This window comes from Dicentrarchus labrax, unplaced genomic scaffold (assembly GCF_905237075.1).
Source record: "Dicentrarchus labrax unplaced genomic scaffold, dlabrax2021, whole genome shotgun sequence".
In the NCBI taxonomy this organism is placed as follows: domain Eukaryota; kingdom Metazoa; phylum Chordata; class Actinopteri; family Moronidae; genus Dicentrarchus; species Dicentrarchus labrax.
Genome location: NW_026136721.1, coordinates 18,441,068 through 18,464,871, shown reverse-complemented (window position 1 = coordinate 18,464,871; position 23,804 = coordinate 18,441,068). Strand labels below are relative to the sequence as shown.

At 40.7% G+C, this 23,804-nt stretch overlaps 5 protein-coding genes and 1 pseudogene across 8 annotated transcripts; 2 read left to right on the top strand and 4 right to left on the bottom strand.

Moving 5' to 3' along the window:
• The first annotated feature begins 42 nt into the window (after positions 1–42).
• LOC127354304 (histone H2B 1/2-like) lies at positions 43–629 on the top strand. Its single transcript, XM_051384147.1, has one exon. The coding sequence runs from the start codon at positions 85–87 to the stop codon at positions 454–456; it is 372 nt and encodes a 123-aa protein (XP_051240107.1). The 5' UTR covers positions 43–84; the 3' UTR covers positions 457–629.
• A 375-nt stretch (positions 630–1,004) lies between these two features.
• LOC127354294 (histone H1-like) lies at positions 1,005–2,566 on the bottom strand (annotated as a pseudogene).
• A 2,457-nt stretch (positions 2,567–5,023) lies between these two features.
• On the bottom strand, positions 5,024–6,511 carry LOC127354307 (histone H4). The gene has a single exon (XM_051384149.1). The coding sequence runs from the start codon at positions 6,425–6,427 to the stop codon at positions 6,116–6,118; it is 312 nt and encodes a 103-aa protein (XP_051240109.1). The 5' UTR covers positions 6,428–6,511; the 3' UTR covers positions 5,024–6,115.
• Positions 6,512–7,687: 1,176 nt separating this feature from the next.
• On the bottom strand, positions 7,688–9,426 carry LOC127354300 (histone H3). The gene has a single exon (XM_051384143.1). The coding sequence runs from the start codon at positions 9,424–9,426 to the stop codon at positions 9,016–9,018; it is 411 nt and encodes a 136-aa protein (XP_051240103.1). The 3' UTR covers positions 7,688–9,015.
• Positions 9,427–9,807: 381 nt separating this feature from the next.
• Positions 9,808–10,452, top strand: LOC127354303 (histone H2A). The gene has a single exon (XM_051384146.1). The coding sequence runs from the start codon at positions 9,808–9,810 to the stop codon at positions 10,192–10,194; it is 387 nt and encodes a 128-aa protein (XP_051240106.1). The 3' UTR covers positions 10,195–10,452.
• A 3,782-nt stretch (positions 10,453–14,234) lies between these two features.
• LOC127354290 (CD209 antigen-like protein E) lies at positions 14,235–22,994 on the bottom strand. 4 transcript variants are annotated; one of them, XM_051384127.1, is made up of 6 exons: positions 22,800–22,994; positions 22,366–22,455; positions 20,879–20,965; positions 19,961–20,103; positions 19,425–19,543; positions 14,235–16,953 (listed from the first exon to the last, which is right to left on the bottom strand). In XM_051384127.1, the coding sequence occupies exons 1-6, from the start codon at positions 22,930–22,932 to the stop codon at positions 16,818–16,820; spliced, it is 708 nt and encodes a 235-aa protein (XP_051240087.1). In that variant the 5' UTR covers positions 22,933–22,994; the 3' UTR covers positions 14,235–16,817. The 4 variants fall into 4 exon arrangements, with proteins under 4 accessions (XP_051240087.1, XP_051240088.1, XP_051240089.1 ...); XM_051384128.1 differs by having other exon boundaries at positions 19,425–19,525; positions 22,800–22,993; XM_051384129.1 differs by lacking the exon at positions 22,366–22,455.
• Between the last annotated feature and the right edge of the window lie 810 nt (positions 22,995–23,804).

The following is a 23,804-nucleotide window of genomic DNA, read 5'->3' as shown; positions in this document are numbered from 1 at the left end:
AGCCGTATTTGCATGCTGGTATACAAATATACCAACTCAACGCTACAGACTTCACTCGTCGGAAGATTTTCTGTTGAAGACAAAATGCCTGAACCAGCGAAAGCACCGAAGAAAGGCTCAAAGAAAGCCGTTTCCAAAGGCGTCACCAAGACCGGCAAGAAGAAGAGAAAGACCAGGAAGGAGAGCTACGCCATCTACGTGTACAAGGTGCTGAAGCAGGTCCACCCTGATACCGGCATTTCCTCCAAGGCTATGGGCATCATGAACTCCTTTGTGAGCGACATCTTTGAGCGCATCGCCGGTGAGTCCTCCCGTCTGGCTCACTACAACAAGCGCTCCACCATCACCTCCAGGGAGATCCAGACCGCCGTCCGCCTGCTGCTGCCCGGTGAGCTGGCCAAGCACGCTGTGTCTGAGGGAACAAAGGCTGTGACCAAGTACACCAGCTCCAAGTAAACCTGCTGTTACAACCAACAACACAAAGGTCCTTTTCAGGGCCACACACTGCTTCTACTGAGAGCTAATATCCTACATTATACATTAATGTGATTGTACAGATTAATGTAGCTTTTTTTTTTTTTTAATGAACCTATTGAATTAAAAGGAAAATGTAAGTCTTGAGAACTGGATCTAGGAATAACTGCATTGTGTTCTTGTTACTGTTTTGGGACTTTGCTTAGATGAAGTTTCCTTTAATAATGGGATCAATCTAATAGAGGTCATGCTAATCGGGCACCAATAAATCCTACACCCTGTGCCTCAAAATGACAAATCCAGTTACTTGATGAAATAAATTAATTATATGAATAAATGTTCATTAAGTCTGAAGAATATTATTCAGATCTAATATGAAATACAAACCATTAACTTCAGAACATATTAATATGCTGCAATAATGTCTAAATGTAACTATAGCAAAGATTAATTTGATTGTATTGTAAGATAATAAGCCATTTATTGTGAATTAAATGTGACATTTTCACAAACATCAGGACATTTCACTGTTAAAGATAAAATGTTTCTTTATTCAACCCTGTAGGGGAATGTAGTGCAAAGAGTACAGAAAGAGAAAATATATATATATTATTATTATTATATGTACACACAATGAGAGTCATGTCAGCAAGGCTGTCTGTGACTGAGGTAGTTTCTGTCAGTGAGGTAGTTTGTCTGTCAGGTGATTTATTCTATGTTGTATTAGACTATAATAGACTATAATGATTAGAGCGGATTATTTCAGTCATTTTAAGCATTTCCATGCACACAGCATCTCTCTTAGCGGGGATACTTCTCAATTCATCCATATATTTTTATCCACTTTTCTATTTGATGTATAATAATAATAACAACTGATAAACTGTACATTAACCCAGTGAATGCAATAAACAGAGGAAGTTTGTGTAAAATGAGCAATTTCTGTGAATAAATAGGCCAGTTGATGATTATACAAAATGTTTTTAAAAAATCTAAAATGTATAATGTAGATTAAACAAAACATTGTAAACTAATCTTAACCAATAAGATACTCAAGTATTTTACATACTAGGAAAAATGTTGAACAGATAGTTTTATCTTATATATAATTTATTGTACAAAAAAGCGTCTTATAATACAAACAGCAAAACGTGAGCTGGCGGTCCTGATATATTTGTTTTTGTTTCATTTTCCTCCTTTAATGTACATTTCAATTGAGTTGTGGACCTAAATGTCAACTTTATTACTGCTGTATCCCCTTAAATTTACTATTCTTCATTCTTAATTAAGTCCTAATATTAACAGTTTATGCGCTTTTATTTAGACGACAATAATAACCAGGACCTTGCTCTTTAAGGTGAGTGTGGGTGGCTCTTAAAAGAGCCTTTAGTCGGACACAATCAGACTGCTGACAGCTCACTTCTTCTTGGGTGCTGCCTTCTTGGCTTTGGGCTTTGCAGCCTTCTTTGCGGGGGCTTTCTTGGCTGCAGGAGCTTTCTTCACCACCTTCTTGGGGCTCTTGGTGGCCTTCTTGGGGCTCTTGGCCACGGCTTTCTTGGCTGCCGCCGCCGCCGCGGGTTTCTTGGCCTTCTTCGGGGACTTCTTAGCGGCTGCGGGCTTCTTGGCGGCCGCTGCTTTGGGCTTTTTGGCCGCTGCTGCTTTGCCTTTCTTGGCTCCTGCTCCTGCTGCTGCTGCGCGGGGCTTCTTGGCTTTAGGAGCGGAGGCTTTCTTGACTACTGCTGCTGCTGCCGGCTTCTTCTTCTTGGCTGCGGGCTCAGCCGTCTTCTTGCTCATCTTGAAGGATCCGGAGGCCCCGGTCCCCTTGGTCTGGACCAGAGTCCCTTTGGCCACCAGGCCCTTGATGGCGGTCTTGACGCGGGCCTTGTTCTTCTCCACATCGTAGCCTCCGGCAGCCAGAGCCTTCTTGAGGGCGGCCGCAGACACGCCGCTGCGCTCCTTGGATGCGGCCACAGTTTTCAGGATGAGCTCGCTGACGCTGGGGCCGGCCTTCTTCGGTTTGGAAACCTTCTTCTTGGCTGCTTTAGCCGGGGCGGCGGCGGCGGCGGCGGGGAGCTGGAGCTACTTCTGCCATTGTCAACTTAATGTTGTCTTCCTGCTCGGCGCGATACGACAGTGACACTGAGTGTTGGAGAGTCCGGAGCAGGAGGCTGCCCTTAAACACACCATGAGGACCGTGGAGACTCAACCCGGCCCCTGCCTCCTGATGCCGGCTCACTTGTGTTTTCTCCTCATCGATAAAACGCTCCAAACTCAATGTGGGACAAGTGCTGGAGGCTGACGGTGAAGGGAGCCGATAGCGGACTTGTGTCTCTTCATATTCAGCTCTTGTAGAGCTCTGATGCTCTCTGCATTTTCTTTGGGGAGCCTCCAAACCTCACATATTCACCGTCCTGAGCGGCGCTTCTCGGCGGCTTTTAACACTCATTTCTCTCCGGAAATCATTTCAAATGCATCGCAGCTCCGTCAAAACACGTTTTCCAGTCGCTCCACATGTTTGTTCACACACTCAAAGTAAAAACAATCCTCTGCTGATGATCACTTTGGGATAAAATCAACTTATTCTGCTCGCAGCAAACACACACTGATGATGGCTGAGACTCACGGTCACACACTTCACATCAGAGCTGATCATCGTGGCTGAGTTTCACTGATCAATATATTATTGTTAAAACACTATTATCACACATTTGTTCACTGCTGATGTTGAAATTGAGGATTTGGACTTTGTTCAATAATCTCATAGTAACATCAGTTCAGATTAAAATACTTGTACTTAATCAAAATATCTCCAGCATTATTATTATTATTATTATTATTATTATTATTATTATTATTAAAGTTACACAGACACTCAAAAACAAACTACATTGTATTTTTACTGCAGGCATAAAACTTTGTCCTCTGGCCTCATGCTGAACTAACAGTGTTGGTTTACCATCTGAATTATATTTGCCTTCAAGCATGTAGGAGAAACTATGGTAGCCTGTGATTGTTTACTAATGACTTTATTCTCTATAAGTGGTGATTTGATTCCTGAAGGGCAGAAAAAAGTATAAAACTCCTGATTAAACATAATTAATGATGTTATAAATATTGATGTTGTCCAGTCTGAGACATTTTTTAACATCAGCAGGACTATGTAGAGGAGTTCCATGTTTAAATTCAACATCTATGTTTTTTCATCTGTGAGTCTCCATTTGTGAAATGCACTGAAGGCCACAATGCCTATCAGGACTGTGAACGCTGTGATGCTATCCACATGTTATAGATAAACAGCTGTGTGTGTGAGTCCAGAGATACTCTCTGGAAATAGAGTCAAAACCTTTTTTTAAATGTTTAAATCGAGACCTAAAATATTGTAGTGAGGAGATGTGGGAGAAGCTTCCTGTCTCCATCAGGAGGAGCTGCTGTGTCTCATCTTCACTACAATGAATCATGGGACATTTATTAGTTTTAATAAAGCAGCTCCATGAGACTACAGCTCTCACAGGACGTCTGCTAACAGAGATAAGACAACGGACCTCTCTGTTTTTGTTTGTAACCTCTGTACCTTCTCCATCAGCTATATTCAATAAACCCTCCAACAAAATTGTTATTTTTAAATATACTTTTACTAGTAAGATGACACCAATTTATTTGGAGATGCTTCTGCTCTGACACAAAATGTATAAAAAAGGCCTTATCTTGCTCTCGTCTCTTTTCCCACTTAGATATGTGTGTATATATATATATGTATATATATACATATACTGTCAGAAAGTTATTTGAAGTTACAGCAGATAACATACGAGGACTCAGAGTCTTTGTGTAAACAAACAACGGATGAAAATATAATATTGTTACAAGAAACATCTTGATGGTGGGCAGTATAAGCACTTGTGTGCATTTTATTAACACAGTGAGGTAAAAAGGTTTATATAGTTTATTTATCTTTCTGACGTATGTTATGTATCAGTGGTCAAATGACTACAAGCTGCTTATTTTGTGGTGGAAACAGAAACAGAATCAGCACCTTGGACAGCGACACTTTAGTTCAGAGCTCGTTTTCTTACAGCAGCAGAATGAATGTTTCACAACTTCATCACATAATTAAAATATATTAAACGATCAGTGATTGACTGAGATATCCTCTGAGACCAAGAACAGGTCACTCTGCTGTTTAAATTATAATCTGAGACACAAAGAGCAGAGGGAGGTTTAATAAAGGCTCATTAAAGCAGCGTTCACTGTTGTCAATCAGCCACAAAACAAACTGAACCAGGTTTATGAAGCTGGTTTGGATCCAATGTGAGAGGAATAAGTCTTTAAAAGACAGAGCTGAAATATCAAGTGCTGATCACATCAATGTGAAAGAAATAGACATTAAGACAAAAATGTTTATTTTATTACAGAAAAGAACAGATAAAATCACTTCAGTAATGAACTTCAGTGTTCTGCAGGTCAGATACAATATATATATATATATATATATATATATATATATATATATATATATATATAATTATATATTATATAATATAACACTAAACATCTTTTACACATTATTTCATAGATAGAGTCCATCAACATGATCATGTTACTTTGTATATATCAGCATCACTTTCTGTACTTCTCTTTATGCATGTATAGTTCTTTAATTTTATTCAGTGACATTTAAAGAGATGAAATGTGGAAAACATTTCCTGTTTCAGTCTGATTTATTGTGGTTCTGGGGTCAGTCTGGACGGTTTAAAGGTACATTTGAATAAAGTAATAAAAACACGTAGACCTTTGTGAAACTGAATTTCCTGAAAGTTACTGAAAACGCCAAAAATAGTGAGTCCAGATTGGATAGTTGTTTTCTTTTAACAGTGTTTCCTCTACTTTTTTGGCAGTGGTGGTTTAAGGTAACTTATTTTGGTTTCATGCCCGTACCAGTTCTGGTTGTAGTGTTGGTTGAATCAGTTTTATTTTGTGTTTTTAAAAAAAAAAAAAAAATGATGTTAATATATCTTACTGAAGCCTTGGGCTGTAGCAGCCACTACATGCACTATTGCCTATTTATTCCCCTCAAATGGGGATATGTGTACCCCTAGGGGTACTTTCAAAGTACTACAGGAACTATGAGATAAAAACAAAAAATTAAAGTATTTTAAAAATATATACATATTACTTAAAATTATTGAACTATACATTAAAAAAAGTAAATGTCATTGTGATAACCACATTTTTTATTGAATATGTATACAATAACTTTGGGCTGTACTGTACCATACTAATTAAAAGTTAAAAATGATAATTACTTTTTAGTGCATTACATTTATATAATTTACAATATATTTAGCCCATAATGCGTTTTCCCCTGTCAATGCTTTTGTATATCATTCTGCTGCTCTAACCCCGATATATACAGATGGGATTAATTAAATTCTGTATTTAGAATAATTTGTTGTCTGGTCTCTACGAGGCTAAACTGTATAATTGTAGACCCCCTAAGTAACAACCACTTTGTAATACACCAATATTAACATATACATATATAAAAATAAAAGTTTTCTCACTATAAATCAGGACTGTGTCTCTTTGAGAGAGTGTGTGCGGCCCTTAAAAGGACCTTTGGTTCAGTGGATCAATAACAGGTTTAACCTCCGAAGCCGTACAGAGTGCGTCCCTGCCTCTTCAGAGCATAAACCACATCCATGGCGGTCACGGTCTTTCTCTTGGCGTGCTCGGTGTAGGTGACGGCATCACGGATCACATTCTCCAGGAAGACCTTCAACACACCGCGGGTCTCCTCGTAGATCAGACCGGAGATACGCTTCACTCCACCGCGGCGAGCCAGACGGCGGATAGCGGGCTTGGTGATTCCCTGGATGTTATCACGGAGGACTTTACGGTGCCGCTTAGCGCCTCCTTTACCGAGTCCTTTACCTCCCTTTCCTCTTCCGCTCATTTTAACGTATCAAGTGTTTGATATGAATGTTTCTCTCTCTCCGCTGTCCCACTACTTAACTCCTGACTGAGGACGTGATTGAACACAGCCACTGTCTTCTTCTCTGGCTTTTAATGAGGTTGATGATGAACTCTTTGGTGCTTTAGCGCCACCTACTGAACAACTACAGGAACCACAGACAACAGGTCTCCTGTTACTCTTCTCATTGATCTATTATTGAATTATCATAATGGACTTATGGAGGTTCTTGTTTAAAGGTAAAGGGGGTCGAAGCTCTTCGGGGGTTGTTGTTGGAGTCCAGTTGGTCCAGTTCAGGTTCAGGTCTGCTGGAAGCTACAGCGAGCTCTGTTTCTCGGTGTAGTTTTTTCATCTTTGTATAAAGTTTTCTTTGTTTGTGGTGTTGTGTCAACTTAAAATAAAACATACAGCGGACGTTTAGAGTGCTCCAGCCTCGGTGTGTCCTCCTTTCACTACCCAAGGGCCTAAAGTCCAACCTCTGGCCGCCGAGTCCTCAGGGCCCTTCGAGGAGGAGGTCTCTAACCCCTCGGTGTCGAATGAGTGCAAGGTCCTTAGGTAGCCCCCCAGAATGAGCTGGCAGCTGAGTGCGACTGGTGCTACAACTGTGTGGAGGCTGCTGTCTCGGTTGTTGTAGAAGTTCAGATTAACGACGGTTCACAGGAATTGGTTGGTCAGCACAGAAAACTTCCCCAACTGCAACTGTCTGTAACCCCTGTAGCCCCTGTAACCCCTGTAACCCAAGGTCTATGGGAGGGTTTTACATTGTTGTGAACTATATACATACAAATCAGGAGAGCAGAAGTTACAACTTTTTCTAAAAGGTTCAAACTCCATTTCAAGAAAATCTCAGGTTTAGATCAACCAGGCTCAGTTTAATTATTGACTTTTATAGCTTTAATAGATTTTCCTTATGTGAGTAAGTATATTATCATTGTTATTATTTAAAGTCTGTAGCTTCATCCAGTGCTGCAGTAAAAATAAGTTCTAGTCAGACGAGGTTTTACTGCTGTTCAGATGCTATTTACAGTGATTCACACCTGTACTCCAACACCTTGTTAACAACTGGGACTTCAGGCTTTTATAGGGCCAGAAATCTCATCCAGAGTGGGTCAAACAACTCCCCAGGAACTAAAGGGAGGGTGCAGAGGGTCCCCTAACATGGCTCTGAATGTGGGGATTGGTTTGAGCCAATGTTAGCTCACAGTTAACAGGTGAAACCACAAAATCACAAAATATTTCACGTTTTACAATGTTAGCTTTGACTTTATTTGTTATAAACAAGTGTAAATCCTCACTGGCTCATGGACGTCTGTTTTAAAGCCTCGGGTTTGGCATTACCCGAATAAAAACTTTATTTAAATTCAATGTGAGAAAAGTACAATTATAAAGTGCAACCAGTTCCAAGGTACATTAGAAGAAACATTACATAGTTTAATTAATTAAATGAAAGTAAATAGGAAACAGTCTAAAGTGATGATTATCTTATCTATCTATCTTATGTGATGAAGGTGCTGGAGGCTGCTGGTCCACTTCAGTCTGCAGGTGAAATCATTGCTGCCCCCCCTGTGCAGTTTGTCTACAGCCTCATCAGGTTACTGTAACTGAGTGAGGGTCTGCAGACAGTTAGGGTTGAAACATCCAGCACCTTCTGGATTACAGGTTACCTGATCGTCTAAAAGTTGTACAGGAGCTCCACAGGGGACTTTGCTGTCCCCACCACACTTTCAATACAAATCCAGGTCAGGCCACATGCAGAGGTTTTCAGACTGCTCTGCAGAGGTTGGTTGTACAAAGTGATGGACAGGAGGACAAGTACAGAGTACTGCTCTTCTGATGAATTGTGCTGGAAGAAGTTATCTGGATGTTAATGGGGTGGAGGACTACAAGTACCTGACCGTCCACAACATATTAAACATGAAGTGGTAGTGTATGGTGAAACAGTTCCAAACCCTGGTTTAAATAGTTTAACTATGTGACTCAGATTTAATTTATAACGACCACAAATCTGTCATAGAGACACAGTTAACCATTAACTCATTCAACCGTTTAGGATTGTATAGGCCAATTCCTTTTCTATCATCAGTTTGCTTCCATCAGAAAGAAGAATGGAAACCCACCATACAGAATACAGCTTTAATATATAGAATAGTTACTGCAACTGAATCCCTCCTAGTATTGCCAACTTTATTTTAAACCAAACGCATATAAGTATTACATGAATGATTAACCTTCAGTACTACCGTAACTATAATTTCTAATCTGTAAAGCAGGTGATATGTTAATTATATGCAAATATCTGAATTAGATTAGATTCTTATTATTCAATGTAAAATAATTAAGTTGTCCTTCAGGGTAAACTAGGGTGGACAATCATGAACAGCCTTAAAAAGCTACATTTCCACCTATTAAATCTGATTAATATAAGGTATTTAAAAGTACTTACTCAAAGTAGCAAATATAATCAATACTATATAAAATAATAGAGTGTGATGAGAGGAAGAGGGTCTTTAGTCTGCAGTGAGGTGGCTCTTAAAAGAGCCGTTGTGTTTTGTGGAGCAGCAGCAGACAGTTTAAGCTCTCTCTCCGCGGATACGACGGGCCAGCTGGATGTCTTTGGGCATGATGGTGACCCTCTTGGCGTGGATGGCGCACAGGTTGGTGTCCTCAAACAGGCCGACCAGGTAAGCCTCACTGGCCTCCTGCAGAGCCATGACAGCGGAGCTCTGGAAGCGCAGGTCGGTCTTGAAGTCCTGAGCGATTTCTCGGACCAGGCGCTGGAAGGGCAGCTTGCGGATCAGCAGCTCGGTGGATTTCTGGTACCGACGGATCTCTCTCAGAGCCACGGTACCGGGCCTGTAACGGTGAGGCTTCTTCACGCCGCCGGTGGCCGGGGCGCTCTTACGGGCAGCCTTGGTAGCCAGCTGCTTCCTGGGGGCTTTGCCTCCGGTGGATTTACGAGCGGTCTGCTTGGTTCTCGCCATCGTTTCTTCTTGTGGTTGTTGTTGTTCCTGTGAACGGGACCAAAGTGTAGTAAAGAGAGGAGACCCGCTGCTCTTAAACTGTGGGACCGGCTGTCAGACGGTGACGCTGCTCCACAGCTCCGGCTCCGGATTGGTTAGGGGCTCCTCTTGGAGCTCAGCGCCGCCCGGAGGAGCGGCCCCCCGCCCCAACCTCGGCCGCTCATTGGCGGAGAAAGGCGTTCAAAATGTCCGCCAAAACCCGGAGCGGCCGCCCTCCGACGGCAGCCTGTTTTCTGGTTGGTCTCTCGGGAAGCCCCCCGCACGCTCCGCGGACATATAAAGGAGGGTTTTATGTGTCGGAGTCACACTTTGTTTTGAGCGTCGACTGTAAAAGCATCGAAAATGAGCGGACGAGGCAAAACCGGCGGAAAAGCCCGAGCTAAGGCAAAGACCCGCTCCTCCCGGGCCGGGCTCCAGTTCCCGGTCGGCCGTGTTCACAGGCTGCTGCGCAAAGGCAACTATGCGGAGCGTGTGGGTGCCGGCGCCCCCGTCTACCTGGCGGCTGTGCTGGAGTACCTGACCGCTGAGATCCTGGAGTTGGCTGGAAACGCTGCCCGCGACAACAAGAAGACCCGGATCATCCCCCGTCACCTGCAGCTGGCTGTCCGCAACGACGAGGAGCTCAACAAGCTCCTGGGCGGAGTGACCATCGCTCAGGGCGGCGTGCTGCCCAACATCCAGGCTGTTCTGCTGCCCAAGAAGACCGAGAAGCCCGCCAAGTCCAAGTGAACCTGCTGCCCGCTGGAAAACACACATAAAGGCTCTTTTAAGAGCCACAAACTCTCCTCAAACAGCAACGTTTCTAATGGCTCTGATTACACTGGCACAATTAAATATACTACAAAAAGGATCCAATTGTTTATGATGAATATCATAAACAGTACACTTGTAAATGACACTCAGCAGACCCCTCTGTGTTTAAAGAAGATGAAAGGCTTATAACATCATGACCTCTATACTTTAATCCTAGTGATAAATTAACAGACAGCAATGAAAGATTAACATTAAGGAGTAGTTTTGGTCATAAATTATCTGAAAGTTAATGCAACTGTAGATTTATAGTAATATTTCTATCTTCCACAGTCATTGAAATATGTTAAATAAACATTCAGTTAACATTAAATAATTTAATCAACATCAAACTCTGATGTTGATTCTACATCATTTTGCACCCTTTTTTAATATTGAAACAACGTTGAAATCCTGTCCATAGATAAATGGAATTTCAATCATTATTAAGCATAGAAAATGATTGCTAGGCATACGAAAACGTAATGCCCTAAATTAAATAGCCTATAATGAATATCCTGCTTTATCGACAGCCAGGATGTTAAAAAGTGATGGAACATTTGAAAGCTTGTATGCCTATAGCCTAGCCTAAAACACTGACCACACCACACTGTTTAAGGTCAAAACAAATTAATTTTATTACACTCTTTTCATTGCTATTTCATTCATTCATTATTTGTCCTAGTTACACTTCATGGTCCGACGTCTGTTTGTCGTCCAGTCCCTCCTGCCCGGTCTGGCGTATAGCGCAGCCACTTTTGCACAGCCTGGGCAAAAGTGAATTTGGTGACGGCGGCTGTCCCCATCTGCTGTGTAAGAGCATCTAAAACAGAAAATACAAGCACAATGCAAAAAATTTGCCTTAAAGTTCTGTTACTGTTCTAAATTTCATTGTGATAATTGTGCTTAGTCTTATCAAAACTGATAAATACACAGAACACTGAGATTTTTAATTTTTTAAGTATATTTTACATTTTTATTTTATTTTATTAATTTTATTATTAAAGGTTATTGTTGTTACATTGTAAGAATTTAAGTGGTGCTTAAAACTGATTACTATACAGAACACTGCTATGTTCACTAACTTCTTGCTAACTCTGTACAGCAACCATGCTAGTGTTCTGTGTGTTACCACTTGGTAAGAGTACACCCAGCAGATTTAATGTGGCCAAGAAAAGCAAGATGAAAACATACAGTGTGTAACAATATGAATTGAAGTGAAGAGGGCGATCAGTGGCAGCTTTCATTTTTGTTACTTTTGTGCTGCCAACCCAGATTAATTCTTGTTACCCCCTGTGCCCCCCACCAGAAAATTCTCTGGACCCCCCCTGTACATATCTTGAGTGCTTTATGTACCCATTAATCGACAATGGTGGTTAACCTGCAACACGGCCTTTAAGGGCCTCCGGCACGCAGCCTAGAATTGATCATATAATGGTGATTGAAAATATAGCAGGACTTGCCAAACATAGATCGGCAGAGTGCCAACTCTTTAAAGGGCTGTTTCTGTTCGGCCTGCTCCCTTTGCTTCTTTCCGGGCCAGTTCAGTCCGGAAGCCAGTTCATTAGTTAACAAGTGTGCCATCATCTGGCGGACCCTCACCTCTAGGGTAGTCCCTCCAATAATGGCGAGACGGGCAGTCTGGCAAAGTATAACAAATTTGCAGGGTTAACACACGCAGACTGGAATCACATTTGATCATGCCAACATATTCATAGACTGTGCAGAATTATAATTTTTTTCAGTCTGAATATAACTGCGATTGATAAAGTCGTACTGAAACAACAACAGTTTTTAGGAGATATTGAAGTGTGAAATGCTGACTGAGGCTTTTGGCATCCTAATGTGGATGTGGAATGACTGAGACTAAGGTTCAGTACAAATTACCTCATGTGTCTACTGTCATAACTGTCATAACTGTCAGGCAGTTTAAGGAAAGCGTGCATATCAGTGAAGTTTTCTGACAGAAGAATGATGTAACTATTAAACAACTACCATTGTTTGGCGGTTTGTTCCATTTTGCAGTGTCTCCTCCGCACGGTCCAGGGCCTCCATGGTGTGGAGGGGCAGCTCCAAGAGCTCCAAGGAGGCCAGTCCCCACAGTGGCAGACTGTCCACACCTGCAGGAGCTCTTTCTGCACTCATTCATGTTCCATTAATGCATGTTACTAACTTCACTTCTTCCCCGGAGTTCTTGTGCTTTCTCGTCTCGCAGGTTCTTATCGATCCTGGTGAGCCTCCTCCCAAGGTCCTGCTAGATTGCCATTGCCAATACTGTTGTTACTGTGCACCTGTCTGTCTGTCTGTCTGTCTCTCTCTGTCTCTCTCTCTCTCTCTCTCTCTCTCACCCCAACTGGTCAAGACAGACGACCACCCACCTAGAGCCGAAGGATCTGTCCTAGGTTTCTGCCTTTTAACAGACAGTTTTTCCTTGCCCTTGTCGCCAAGTGCTTGCTCATGGTGGTACTGTTGGGTCTCTGTAAATAATGTTATAAAGAGTTTGGTCTAGACCTGCTCTATTTGAAAAGTGGAATTAAATGCACATGGTATCATAAAGCTTGTTATTATTTCTCACAGAACTCATTCACATGACTTAATAATTGTTGTTGCTCTGACTTCTACTGGTTACATGTTTCCACACTATTGTAATAAACTGCTGACAGCCCTTAATCTCATGTAGTCTGACTAATCCATTTTATCACATTGAAGCAGATTTGATGAAAGTCTAATATTTACTTTAAGTTCTTTATTTGTTATATGTACAATAATTAATAATTACAATTCTTTATTCTTAGACTCCCTCCAACAATGCTCGTACAAAACGTATGAAAATAAAATCACACCAGTAAAAAAAATGGGAATCCAAGATATATAAAACAGCACAAAAGTTAAAATACATGAATGAATACAACACAATATATAAAATAGAATAGAAGAAAATTAATTATAATAGATTTGTTTATGGTGATAAACCCTGGATGGATATTGAATAAGACTCAAAGTCCATTGGTATTGTTAGAAACGAAACAAACCGCCAACAACATAAAAATGGCTTTAAGAGTATTTAAGGTGATTCAGAGAATATATTTGCCTCTACAACAGGAGCTACATGACTCTATATGACAAGGGAAGAGATCTGACTACAAACAAACAGTTTGTCACTGCAGTAAGATGAAAATATCAAGTAAAGGTCACTGGTGTCATCATTATTTTAAAGGCATACTATGCAGTTTTCTGGTTTTGTCAGCTACCCCTAGAGTCGCTGCGGAGTACTTGTATTTAACGTTAACTGTCTTAAATACCACTCACCAGAGCCGTCTCTATATACGGCTCTGCGTCTCTGCACTAACGGCCTGAACCCCTCCCCCCTGTATACCGGTACATTGATAGATAGATAGATAGATAGATAGATAGATAGATAGATAGATAGATAGATAGATAGATAGATAGATAGATAGATAGATAACTTTATTAATCCCACAATGGGGAAATTCACTTGTCACAGCAACATTTGAGTGAAATAAATACAGATATAAAAAACAGGAACATTTGCATACAGCAAGTCCAAAGTCTTGTCACCACGTTTGTTTCCAGTGATGACTGCAGGGATGTAGAGTTTAAACCTCCTCTTCTTCATCCTCCGTTTAACCCTGCTCTGCAGCCTTGCCGTCTCCTCCTCAGCTCCTCCGGTATGGAGGGTCTCTCTCCAGTCAGGATGCTAGGGTGCCTCAGGGCGATCTTCTGGTCACGGGTGTAAACAATGCGACTACCCGTCGCCATGGAGACCCGTGCAAATAAAAAATAAAAAGTGCTCAAAAACGCCAAAAAAGTGTTTAGGCTACGTGAACAAAGTAGTAAGAAAGTAAGAAAATAGTTAAAAATAGCAAAAAACACAGGCTAAAAACACACTGAAAACACACATGTTCAGTAGGATGGAAGATCGGACATCGAACAGGTAAATTCAATTCAATTCAATTCAATTCAATTCAATTCAATTTTATTTGTATAGGGCCAATTCATAACAGAAGTTATCTCAGGACACTTTTCAAATAGAGCAGGTCTAGACCGAACTCCTTAACATTAATTACAGAGACCCAACAGTACCACCATGAGCAAGCACTTGGCGACAAGGGCAAGGAAAAACTGCCTGTTAAAAGGCAGAAACCTAGGACAGATCCTCCGGCTCTAGGTGGGTAAAGACAGACTCCGAAGATGTCTACTGACCAGGTAATGTCTGAGTGAATGCCGTAAAGCAATTTGTGATTCTCGCGAGATTTCAGACTTGCATTGCTGGTTCTGCCAGCGGCGTCCCTCTCCTGCTTTGCTATTGGGATGATTCGCTATACTATGAGTTTGTTTACCATCGAAATGACTTCGAAGCTGTTATATTAAGGTAAAAATCTTGCATAGTGTGCCTTTAACTTGAGATGGTGTGAAGATGTTCTTTTTGGAAACAAGACAAACAATGACTCAGAGACTAAATGTACACAGCTTGAATATTTCATTACCAATAATAAGTTGTATGATATCTACAAACAGTAAAAGCAATAAACTGCATTATTGCAATATGATATAAAAATGTTGCTAAATGTTTCAACATCTTAGGTTATAACAGTAAATGGTGAAAAAATATATGATGTACTTAAAAGTTGAACTGGGGGTTTCTGACAACTCTTCATCACCTGTCTGAAATACAAGACCACAGCTGCCGTTGTTTTTGAACCATAAACCTCAGTGCAAGGTCCAACTTGTTTCTGAAGCTTTTAACCACCTCTTGCACATCTTGCCTTCGTCAGCAGATGAGGATTTAGTTGTTACATCTTATTTAGGTATGAGATTGTGGTCACATGATAACAGTTAGTTTGGGTGGGAAATCAGATCACCCCTGTTTCTGTTTAAAGATGGCGTGTGCTGTTGGAAGTGACTGTCCTCCTCCTCTTCCCTCTGCTGACTGGTTGGCTGTCTGAGAATAAAACATAACTGGATGAATTTCAGTTTCTCTTTATTTATTATATTTTAATGGTGTGAATGCAGGGTCTAATTCACTGTTCAGAATAGAAAATCACTTTTTAACTGTAAATGCTATTTCAACTCTTTTCATTGCTTCTTGCCCCTCGTTTGAATCTCTTGTAACTCCACTGCCCTCATGCAGTTCAGCTCCTAGCTATTATGAAGCAATATGTAGAGGTGGGACCAAGTCATTGGTTTGCAAGTCCCTAGGCAAGTCCAAAGTCCTAAACAAGTCATAATGTGCTCTAAACCAAATCTAAAGCCATCTTAACAACAGAGGGAATGAAACTAGATTATTTTTAACGTAAAGTTTGTTCTTCTTTCCTGCAACTTGATTGGTTCAAACAAAGTGGATTTGGGGAATAAGTGTGGACTTGCTGGGAATGGACATTGTTAACGTTAATTGTTTTAGGAAATTAATTGATTAATGGCACACGTTTCAAATAACACACTCTTGGGGGAAGGTATCATTTTCAAGTCAAAAGGCTCAAGTCCAAAAGTTAATGCTGGTTCTGAAAGAAAGGTGTCAGAACATAAAGAGTGTCACAGTCTGTTGGTATGAGGGCTGCGTAGCCACAGACCAGTCAGGGTGCCCATGCTGACCCCTGTCCACTGCTGAAAGCACCTACAAGGAGCATGTGAGCATTAGATCTGGACCACGGAGAGATGGAAGAAGGTGGTCTGGTCTGATGAATGACGTTTTCTTTGGCATCTTGTTGATGGCCGGGTGCATACGTGTCGCTTACCTGGGGGACACATGGCACCAGGATGCACTATGGTAAGAGGCAAGCCAGCGGAGGCAGTGTGATGCTTTGGCAGATGTTCCGAAATTCCCCAGATCTCAATCCAATCGAGCATCTGTGGGATGTGCTGGACAAACAAGTCCAATCCATGGAGACCCAACCGCACAATTTACAGGACTTAAAGGATCTGCTAACGTGTTGTTAGCAGATATCACAGCACACCTTCAGAGGTTTAGTGGAGTCCATGACTCAACCAGTCAGGGCTGTTTTGGCAGCTAAAGGGGGACCTTCACAATATTAGGCAGGTGGTCATGATGTTATGGCTGATCAGTGGTTATTGCACCCACATCTATAGGGCAAGTCTCCTGGCATTGATTGATCTGTGGTTAGATTTTATTAGTTTTTCACCTTTCTACCCTTATTACATTATACCAAGCAATCAACTCACTCACACAACAAAATTTTTTTTTATTATATGTGCGAAGTAAAAACTTTATTAAATGAATTAGTTTTCAGAAAGGCATACTTCTTCATTCATTTTCTTACATTGCCTGAGCAGGTGGGATTCAGAGCATTGTGGACAACAACTCCCCAGAAAGCTGAATATAAAGCATCCAGTCAAGAAATGTCACTCTGAGTTGTAGTCTACTATAAACGATCTATTATTAATAGACATATACTGTATCTAGTCCAATGGCTATATATTACTCATAGAGACAGAGGCACAGCTTGGTCACAGGTTACAGAGTCATAGGATTATGAAATACTGTACTGTATGTGAAATGGGAATTTGTGAACATCATCGAAAAATCATTTTTCACAGATCCAGAAGTTTTCGTCTTCACATGGTATATCATTCCAGCTGTTCTCAATATCATGGGACTTTAATTCTACACAGTCCTCATTTTTGTCTTCATAAGCATTGGGCTCCCCAGGGGTCCAATAGCTGAAACCAAAAAACAAATTATCTTTAAAGGACCAGTGTGTAGGATTTGGTGACATCTTATTCTTGCAGATTGCAACTAACTGCACACCACTGGCGTCTGTATTTGACAACCTGGGAATGAGAACAGGCTGTGAAGTGTGTTGGAGAAACTACACGGGCTGCGTAACTCGGAAAAAATGTGAAAGGCCATTTCTACAGCCAGTGTTTTGTTTGTCCATTCTGGGCTACTGTAGAAACAAGGTGGAGCCCATAGAAGGTGACCCATGGCGTCTGTAGATAAAAACGTCCTAATCTGATGTAACAAAAACACAACGATTACTATGTTCAGGTGAATACACTAATTTAAACATACCTATAAATATTTCCATTTCTGCCAATAGATCGTCCTAAGGGTTACACACTGGACCTTCTAATAAAGAACCCACAATGGGTACTGTGGCTGACAAGACTCCATAACCAATCATTTTACTGAGCAGATAATCGTAAAACACACCTCAAATGGGACAGAAACAAAATTAAAGCTGCAAGCAGTGATGAACGGGCCCTCACACTCCACGCAACTCGGGGCGTCCTGTGGCCGTGTCACTATGCAGGGCTTACTTCCTGTTGCCAGTAGGTGGCGCTATCACTATATCTGAATATTGTCATATAGACGTGTTCAGTGCGGGACTGTGATCAAACGTGTTTCATTGAGACTGGGCCATGTACACTGAAGTTGTGAGGACGTGTTCAGGGTGGGACTGTACACTGAAGGTATGAATAGTCTGTTTAATGGCCAATCGGCGGAATTCGACATGTCGTCACAGGCACGCGGTTAAACATACAGTCACAAATAGCACAACTTTTGATCACCAATGTGTTTAGATTGCAGTGTTCGAATTTGAAGTCAATCTGATAAAATCTGTAGGAGGAGTTAGTTAAAACAGAAGCCCTTAAATTGTGAAATGGCATCACAGTTTGACATTCGATTCAACCCGGCCAAATTTGACGGCATGCCACGGATACGCCCTTCAACGTACGTGCACAAATAGCACAACTTTTAATCAGCACCATTTTTTTTCAAGCAGATGCAATGAATTCCCCAGTAGGAATTTGTTCAAATACAACGCAAAAAGTTTGCTGAAAGTGAAAATGAAAATCAAAATGGCTGACTTCCCGTGGGGTTTGGGGTATGGGTCCAAGAGGCTTTTTTGTACGTCTCAGCATGTTTCACGTGCCTACCGAGTTTCATATATATCGGTGAAACGTGGCGCCAGGGCTGCTTTTTTAAAATCCTGTGGGGGGCACTACAAACACGACAAACACAATTTTTGGTATGTGAGCTTCAGGCACCACTCTACACGTGCCCTGTGAATTTCATACTCATAACTATTACGGTCTCCGCACAGTGATTTACCATGCCACCAGACCGCCACCTAGTGGTGGATTGTTGACACATTTTTTAGCGAGCCTCAGGGAGCCATGGGCAAGCATGGTACAAGGCTTCATTTCAATCACACATGCCAATGCAGAGATATAAACTTCTTCATTTTAAAGAGTGCCACCTTGTGGCGATGGCCAGAAATTGCGCACGATGCCTAAGGAAGACATAAGTAATGATGGAACCAAGGTTGGTGTCAATCGGACATACCAATGTGGAGAAATGGTCCACTTCCTTTTTTGACGAAACAGGAACAGGAAGTGCTAATTTTATAACATGCGTTGCTTATTTTTTGAAATATCACAATCCTTAAAAATACTTTTTTTGTCATGGCGGTCTCCAGGTACTACGTGAAAAATTTCGTGCGAATCGGACAAAGCGTGTAGGAGGAACACGAAAAAGTAATTTAGCGGTCGCTGGCATGGTCCCTAATAAAACATAAAACAAATGTATTAAGAGGGTTCTCATTCTCATTCAACTTTGGTAACATCATTATAAGAACGGCATATGGGCGCATAGATGTTGATATGTATATGCCAATTGCTTCTGTGATGTTTTTGGCCCTGTCAGTGTTAATGTCAAGAAGTGGCTTAAAAGCAGCGGGGATAAGTTGTTGTGACAGATATGTCGGGGTGATGCTGTCTTATGTGGGTTAGCATGTTTGAGGTGTTGCCAGCAACATACCACCACTCGCATGCCATCACCATTATATTGTACTGGGAAGCCAAAATGCTCCCAAACAGCTGATTTAAATGACGCAGGCTGCTCCTCCAACTCCACACTTTCCATAACTTTTCTTCTTCGTCCTTTTTTGTAACTACTTCTTCTTCTTCTGTAATGATTTTAGGCAACTGGATTAAAGTGAGGACTCCACTTTTTTTTAAAAGTCACTCAGACGTATTCGTCATATGACTGCGTGCACCGTTACGGTTCGGGACGAATACATATACCGTTACACCCCTACTGCTATATTTATCTTTTAAATCTCATACATATATAACCTTTAAGGCTTTTTGTTTCAGCATCAATGTAATCTGAATAAAAGACTAACCTTTTGTCCAGCGGAGTGCCATCCACCCATATCCACATCCCTTTGGTTTCTCTGTCTGTCAGTCCAATCCACATGAACTTGTTGAATTTTCTTGTGAAGTCCTTGTTTACAGAGAAAAACTGTAATCAGCAATCAATAGAAATGGTTGATTACACCTCTGTGGCTCAGAGGTAGAGCGGGTCGTCCACACACGGAAGGTTGTTGGTTTGATTCCTGGTTCATGTATCCTTGAGCAAGACACTGAATCCCAAATTGCTCCCAATGCTGCGTCATTGATGTGTGAATGTGAATGAGTGAGTAAGTTTCTGTTACTGATATTTAAAACAGGTTATAATAGAATATAGATTAGTTTACTTATTTTTCAACTTTATGTCATTTCTCACCATATTTTTCCATTTACTTCACATCTTTCTTTAGTGTCTCTTAATCTCAAACTCATTCACGCATTAATACCAAGCAGCAAATGAAGCCAACATGGAAGTGCCACAAAGACTATATCCATTTTTGATCATACCGTTAATGATTAATACACACACCTGTTCTTCTTTGCTGTTGATTACCATCAGGTCTGCACCTCTTTGCAGACAGTCTTCTCTGCTGTCGTTCCAGGATTTCTTGGTAGAAGAAATGTAATAGAAACTGGGATGGAAATAGACCCACCCTTGTTGGAAAAGGTAATCTGTTATGAATGACAGCAAAGACTGCCTTAATATCTCAGACATTAGCAATATAGACAATCAAACAGGGCCTGGAGTTTGCCACCAGAACAATTATTTATTTACTTATTTAACATTATTTGACTAATATCACCAATTTAAAAAAGCAATTATAAATTAATTAGCTCCAAGTAAAAATAGATTAAAAAAATCTGTAAATGGAATAACTCCATATTCTTATGCCTCTCTTTAAAATGATTAATGAATAAATTAATTGTAGATACACACCAGGGCTGTTGTATTGGATTACATTATTGTACTGATGTACCTCAAAAAAACCACTAGCCAGAGTGTATGTCACTTCAGATAAAAATAGCTCTATTTAGTGGTTATTTACAGACTGAAAATGATTTCAATCAGACTTTCTACACAACCAGAACAAACAAACACTTGGCCAATAGACCTCCAACCCACTCTGAGGGTTGGATTACTCTTCTTTTATTTTAAAGTATTTCTGATCCAGATTTTTGTTTTGGTTTGTTATTTAGTGTGAGTAAACACAATACAAGTTTAATAAAATCATACAGTGTTTGCCCAAAAACAAAACCCCACAATAACTGTATTATTTGCAGCAGTGGACTATCATGTGAGTCCGTTTGGCTTTGACAAGATTCATTGTGGGTTTTCATCTGATGTACTCAGTATAATACCCAGTTTTGCCCTAAATTGCACTGAAATGTCCTTTTGGATGCAAGCTCTCATTATTGGTTTGGGAATGAGTTTCAATCTCTTACTTACTAAAGTTAATCAGTTTCTCCTTAAGCTTGTCACTCTCTTCAATCAGGTTTTTGCAGACCTCTATATCTCTTGTCTTGTAAGGGCTGTCTGAAAGAGCAGAAACATTTTATTGGCAATTCATGTGTCAGTTCAGTATCTTCAGTAAAGGACACTTTGACAGTGGCAAGTGGACAGGAGGAGATTGGGGAACAAACAAAAGAAGCAAATCTGTATGCGCTCATAATCTCAGCTACATCAGCTGATGGCTCAGTTGATTCCCTTCAAGAATCCAATAGGCAAATATCTACACAGTGCCTTATTTAAGGCGCTTTAGCCACCTTCACCCTAGCTCCTCCTTTTACGCTGTATTTTGATTTAATCAGTGTCATTTCTGTTGTCACTGATGCCTGTTCTGTGCTGTCTTTGCTGCTCTCCTTGCCTTATGCTTTCCATTTATGCATGTGAAAGGGCAGGGAGGTCCCAGAACAGACCCACACCACCAGATATAACTTACTGCAATTGGAAATAAAGTTTTCTTTTGACAAAAGTGGTCCTGACTGAACTGGTCAGTCCCATCCTCTTCTTACTTAATATGTTAGCTTTCTAGTACTGTTATTATGCCTTACGAGCGTTTCAAAACTTCCTCAAACTTCAGTTTCTTTAGGAACGTCAGCTGCCCACAAATTCTTAAGCAACTAGACTCAGAGAGCGCAGACCTGTTGCATGTTTTGTTGCACACTGTTCACTTCAATAATGATGGTAAATGGACCTGTACTTGTATAGCGCCTTTCTAGTCTTCCGACCACTCAAAGCACTTTTACACTACGTGCCACATTCACCCTTTCACACACATTCACTCAGTGATGAACAGAAACTAACATTCATACACATTCACACACCGATGCATGGTTCAGTATCTTGCTCAAGGATACTTCGACATGTGGCACCAGGAGCTGGGGATCGAACCCACAACCTTCCGATTAGGGAATGACCCGCTCTGCCTCTGAGCCACAGCCGCCCTGAATGATGGGTCCACACAAATTCAATCTCGCAATGTTTACAGTGAAAAATAGTTTGTGTGTCTGCCCTGTTATTCAGATCTGCTACAAAATTGAACAGGTTCTTCCTTGGCCCGTGCTACACCCTTCCACCAAGATTCATGACAATCGTGCCATTAGTTTTCCCTAAATCCTACTGATAAACAAACAAACATAAAAAGAAAGGTATATTATATACAGACATAATAATAAACAGGTTTGAGAAACAGCAGTGTAACTGAATGGATAAAAACTGTGAGAGCCTGAGAGAACAAACACAGAATTATAATGAGGCGTTGTTGTTGATCAAGTGATATACACACATAGCCTTCCTAGAACACCCACAGAGAAAGCAATGGTCATATCTTGTTATTATTCAACTGTGGTGGTAACCAGATCCATTTTCTGCTCTTACAATAACAGAGATTCTGTGGAAACACAAAAGTAGAGACACAGTTTAAAATGACTCACAGAGAGCGAGACGCAGGGAAATGTTGAGAGCAGCTTGTAGGACACACAAGAGTCCAAAGCTCACAGCAACCAGTCGGTACAGTTTTTTTCCTAAGTGTAGAAATTAGACACGCATGCAAACAAAATAAGTGCCCAGGTTTACTGAGTTATATGGACAATGTGTTGGCCTTTTGGGAGGGCTGTATGTGAGCCAGTGACCTGGCATATATCTTTTACAACCACACAAATCTTGACCACAATCTCTAAATCAGTACAAAAAACCATTTACTTTTCATAATATAAATGAAAGTAAAACAAGAACAAAGCATGTACATTGACCAACAGTGCAAAATGACTGAATAAACTAACATCACATGAACACTGAGAAATAGATTCTTCCTTAGGTTTTCAACACAATTAACTATTATTTTTGTTAAACTGTGGTGTTGTCTCACCAGGCGCTGCAGCAGTGACTCCACCATCCTCACCAGAACATCTCTTGAGGGCATCCCTTCTGGCTGACTCCTCAGGCATATTTACATAGTCCATCGTGATCTCAGGTTGCTCTTTATGGACAAACCTCACCATATTTCACTGACTGGAGAGGGACATTAGCGATGGAGAATGGCACTGATGTGTAATCCACTTCCTTTTTTATATTTATCTCTTAGCTAACAAAGCATCACATGTATACTCTTCCTCATTTTTCCTTTACTTCAACAACTTCTCCACATTAAAGCCATTGGCCGCTGCTCCAGTTTCAACTCGTGCAGATTCTTGATTCCCTGCAAAGTCAAAGATCTTCACACTTAGAGGCCTCCGATTCCCTCTGTTTGACATAATAGGTTCATTAGTCGGTGTATTTCTTAAATGATGATAAGAGTTTAATCCTCACTGTAGTGTCAAATATTCTCTTACTCTTTCCCATTTGAAAGAAGCACATTTTTATACAGTTTTCTTTCAGATGAACTGAATTCTCACCTTTCTCACATATAGATGTGACATATGGGACATTTAGATCATCAAAATAAAAGGGAAATAATGTGAAATGTGAAAACAGGGAGGAACTATGTTGAAACACAAAAGGTCTTCACTGGTAGAACTCGAAATAGATCCAAAACTCCAACATTGCAAAGCTATGACCTAATCTGTGAGAAAAAGCAGAAGTACGTATGTCACAATGATTATTTTTACCTCTTGAACCACTACTGTTCCTTCCCTATGTCTGTCTCCTGCAATGGTCACAAATTATAAATATATATATATATATATATATATATATATATATATATATATATTTTTCTGAGTTAGACATCCGGCTGCCACAGTGTTAAATGAAATTAAATCATAATGAATTTAAAGCATGTGAAACCATGAGAACAATCTATCAGTCTAGACATAAATAGTATATTCACTGTGGGTACAGGAACAACAACAACAGTTTAACATGAAGTCAGTTT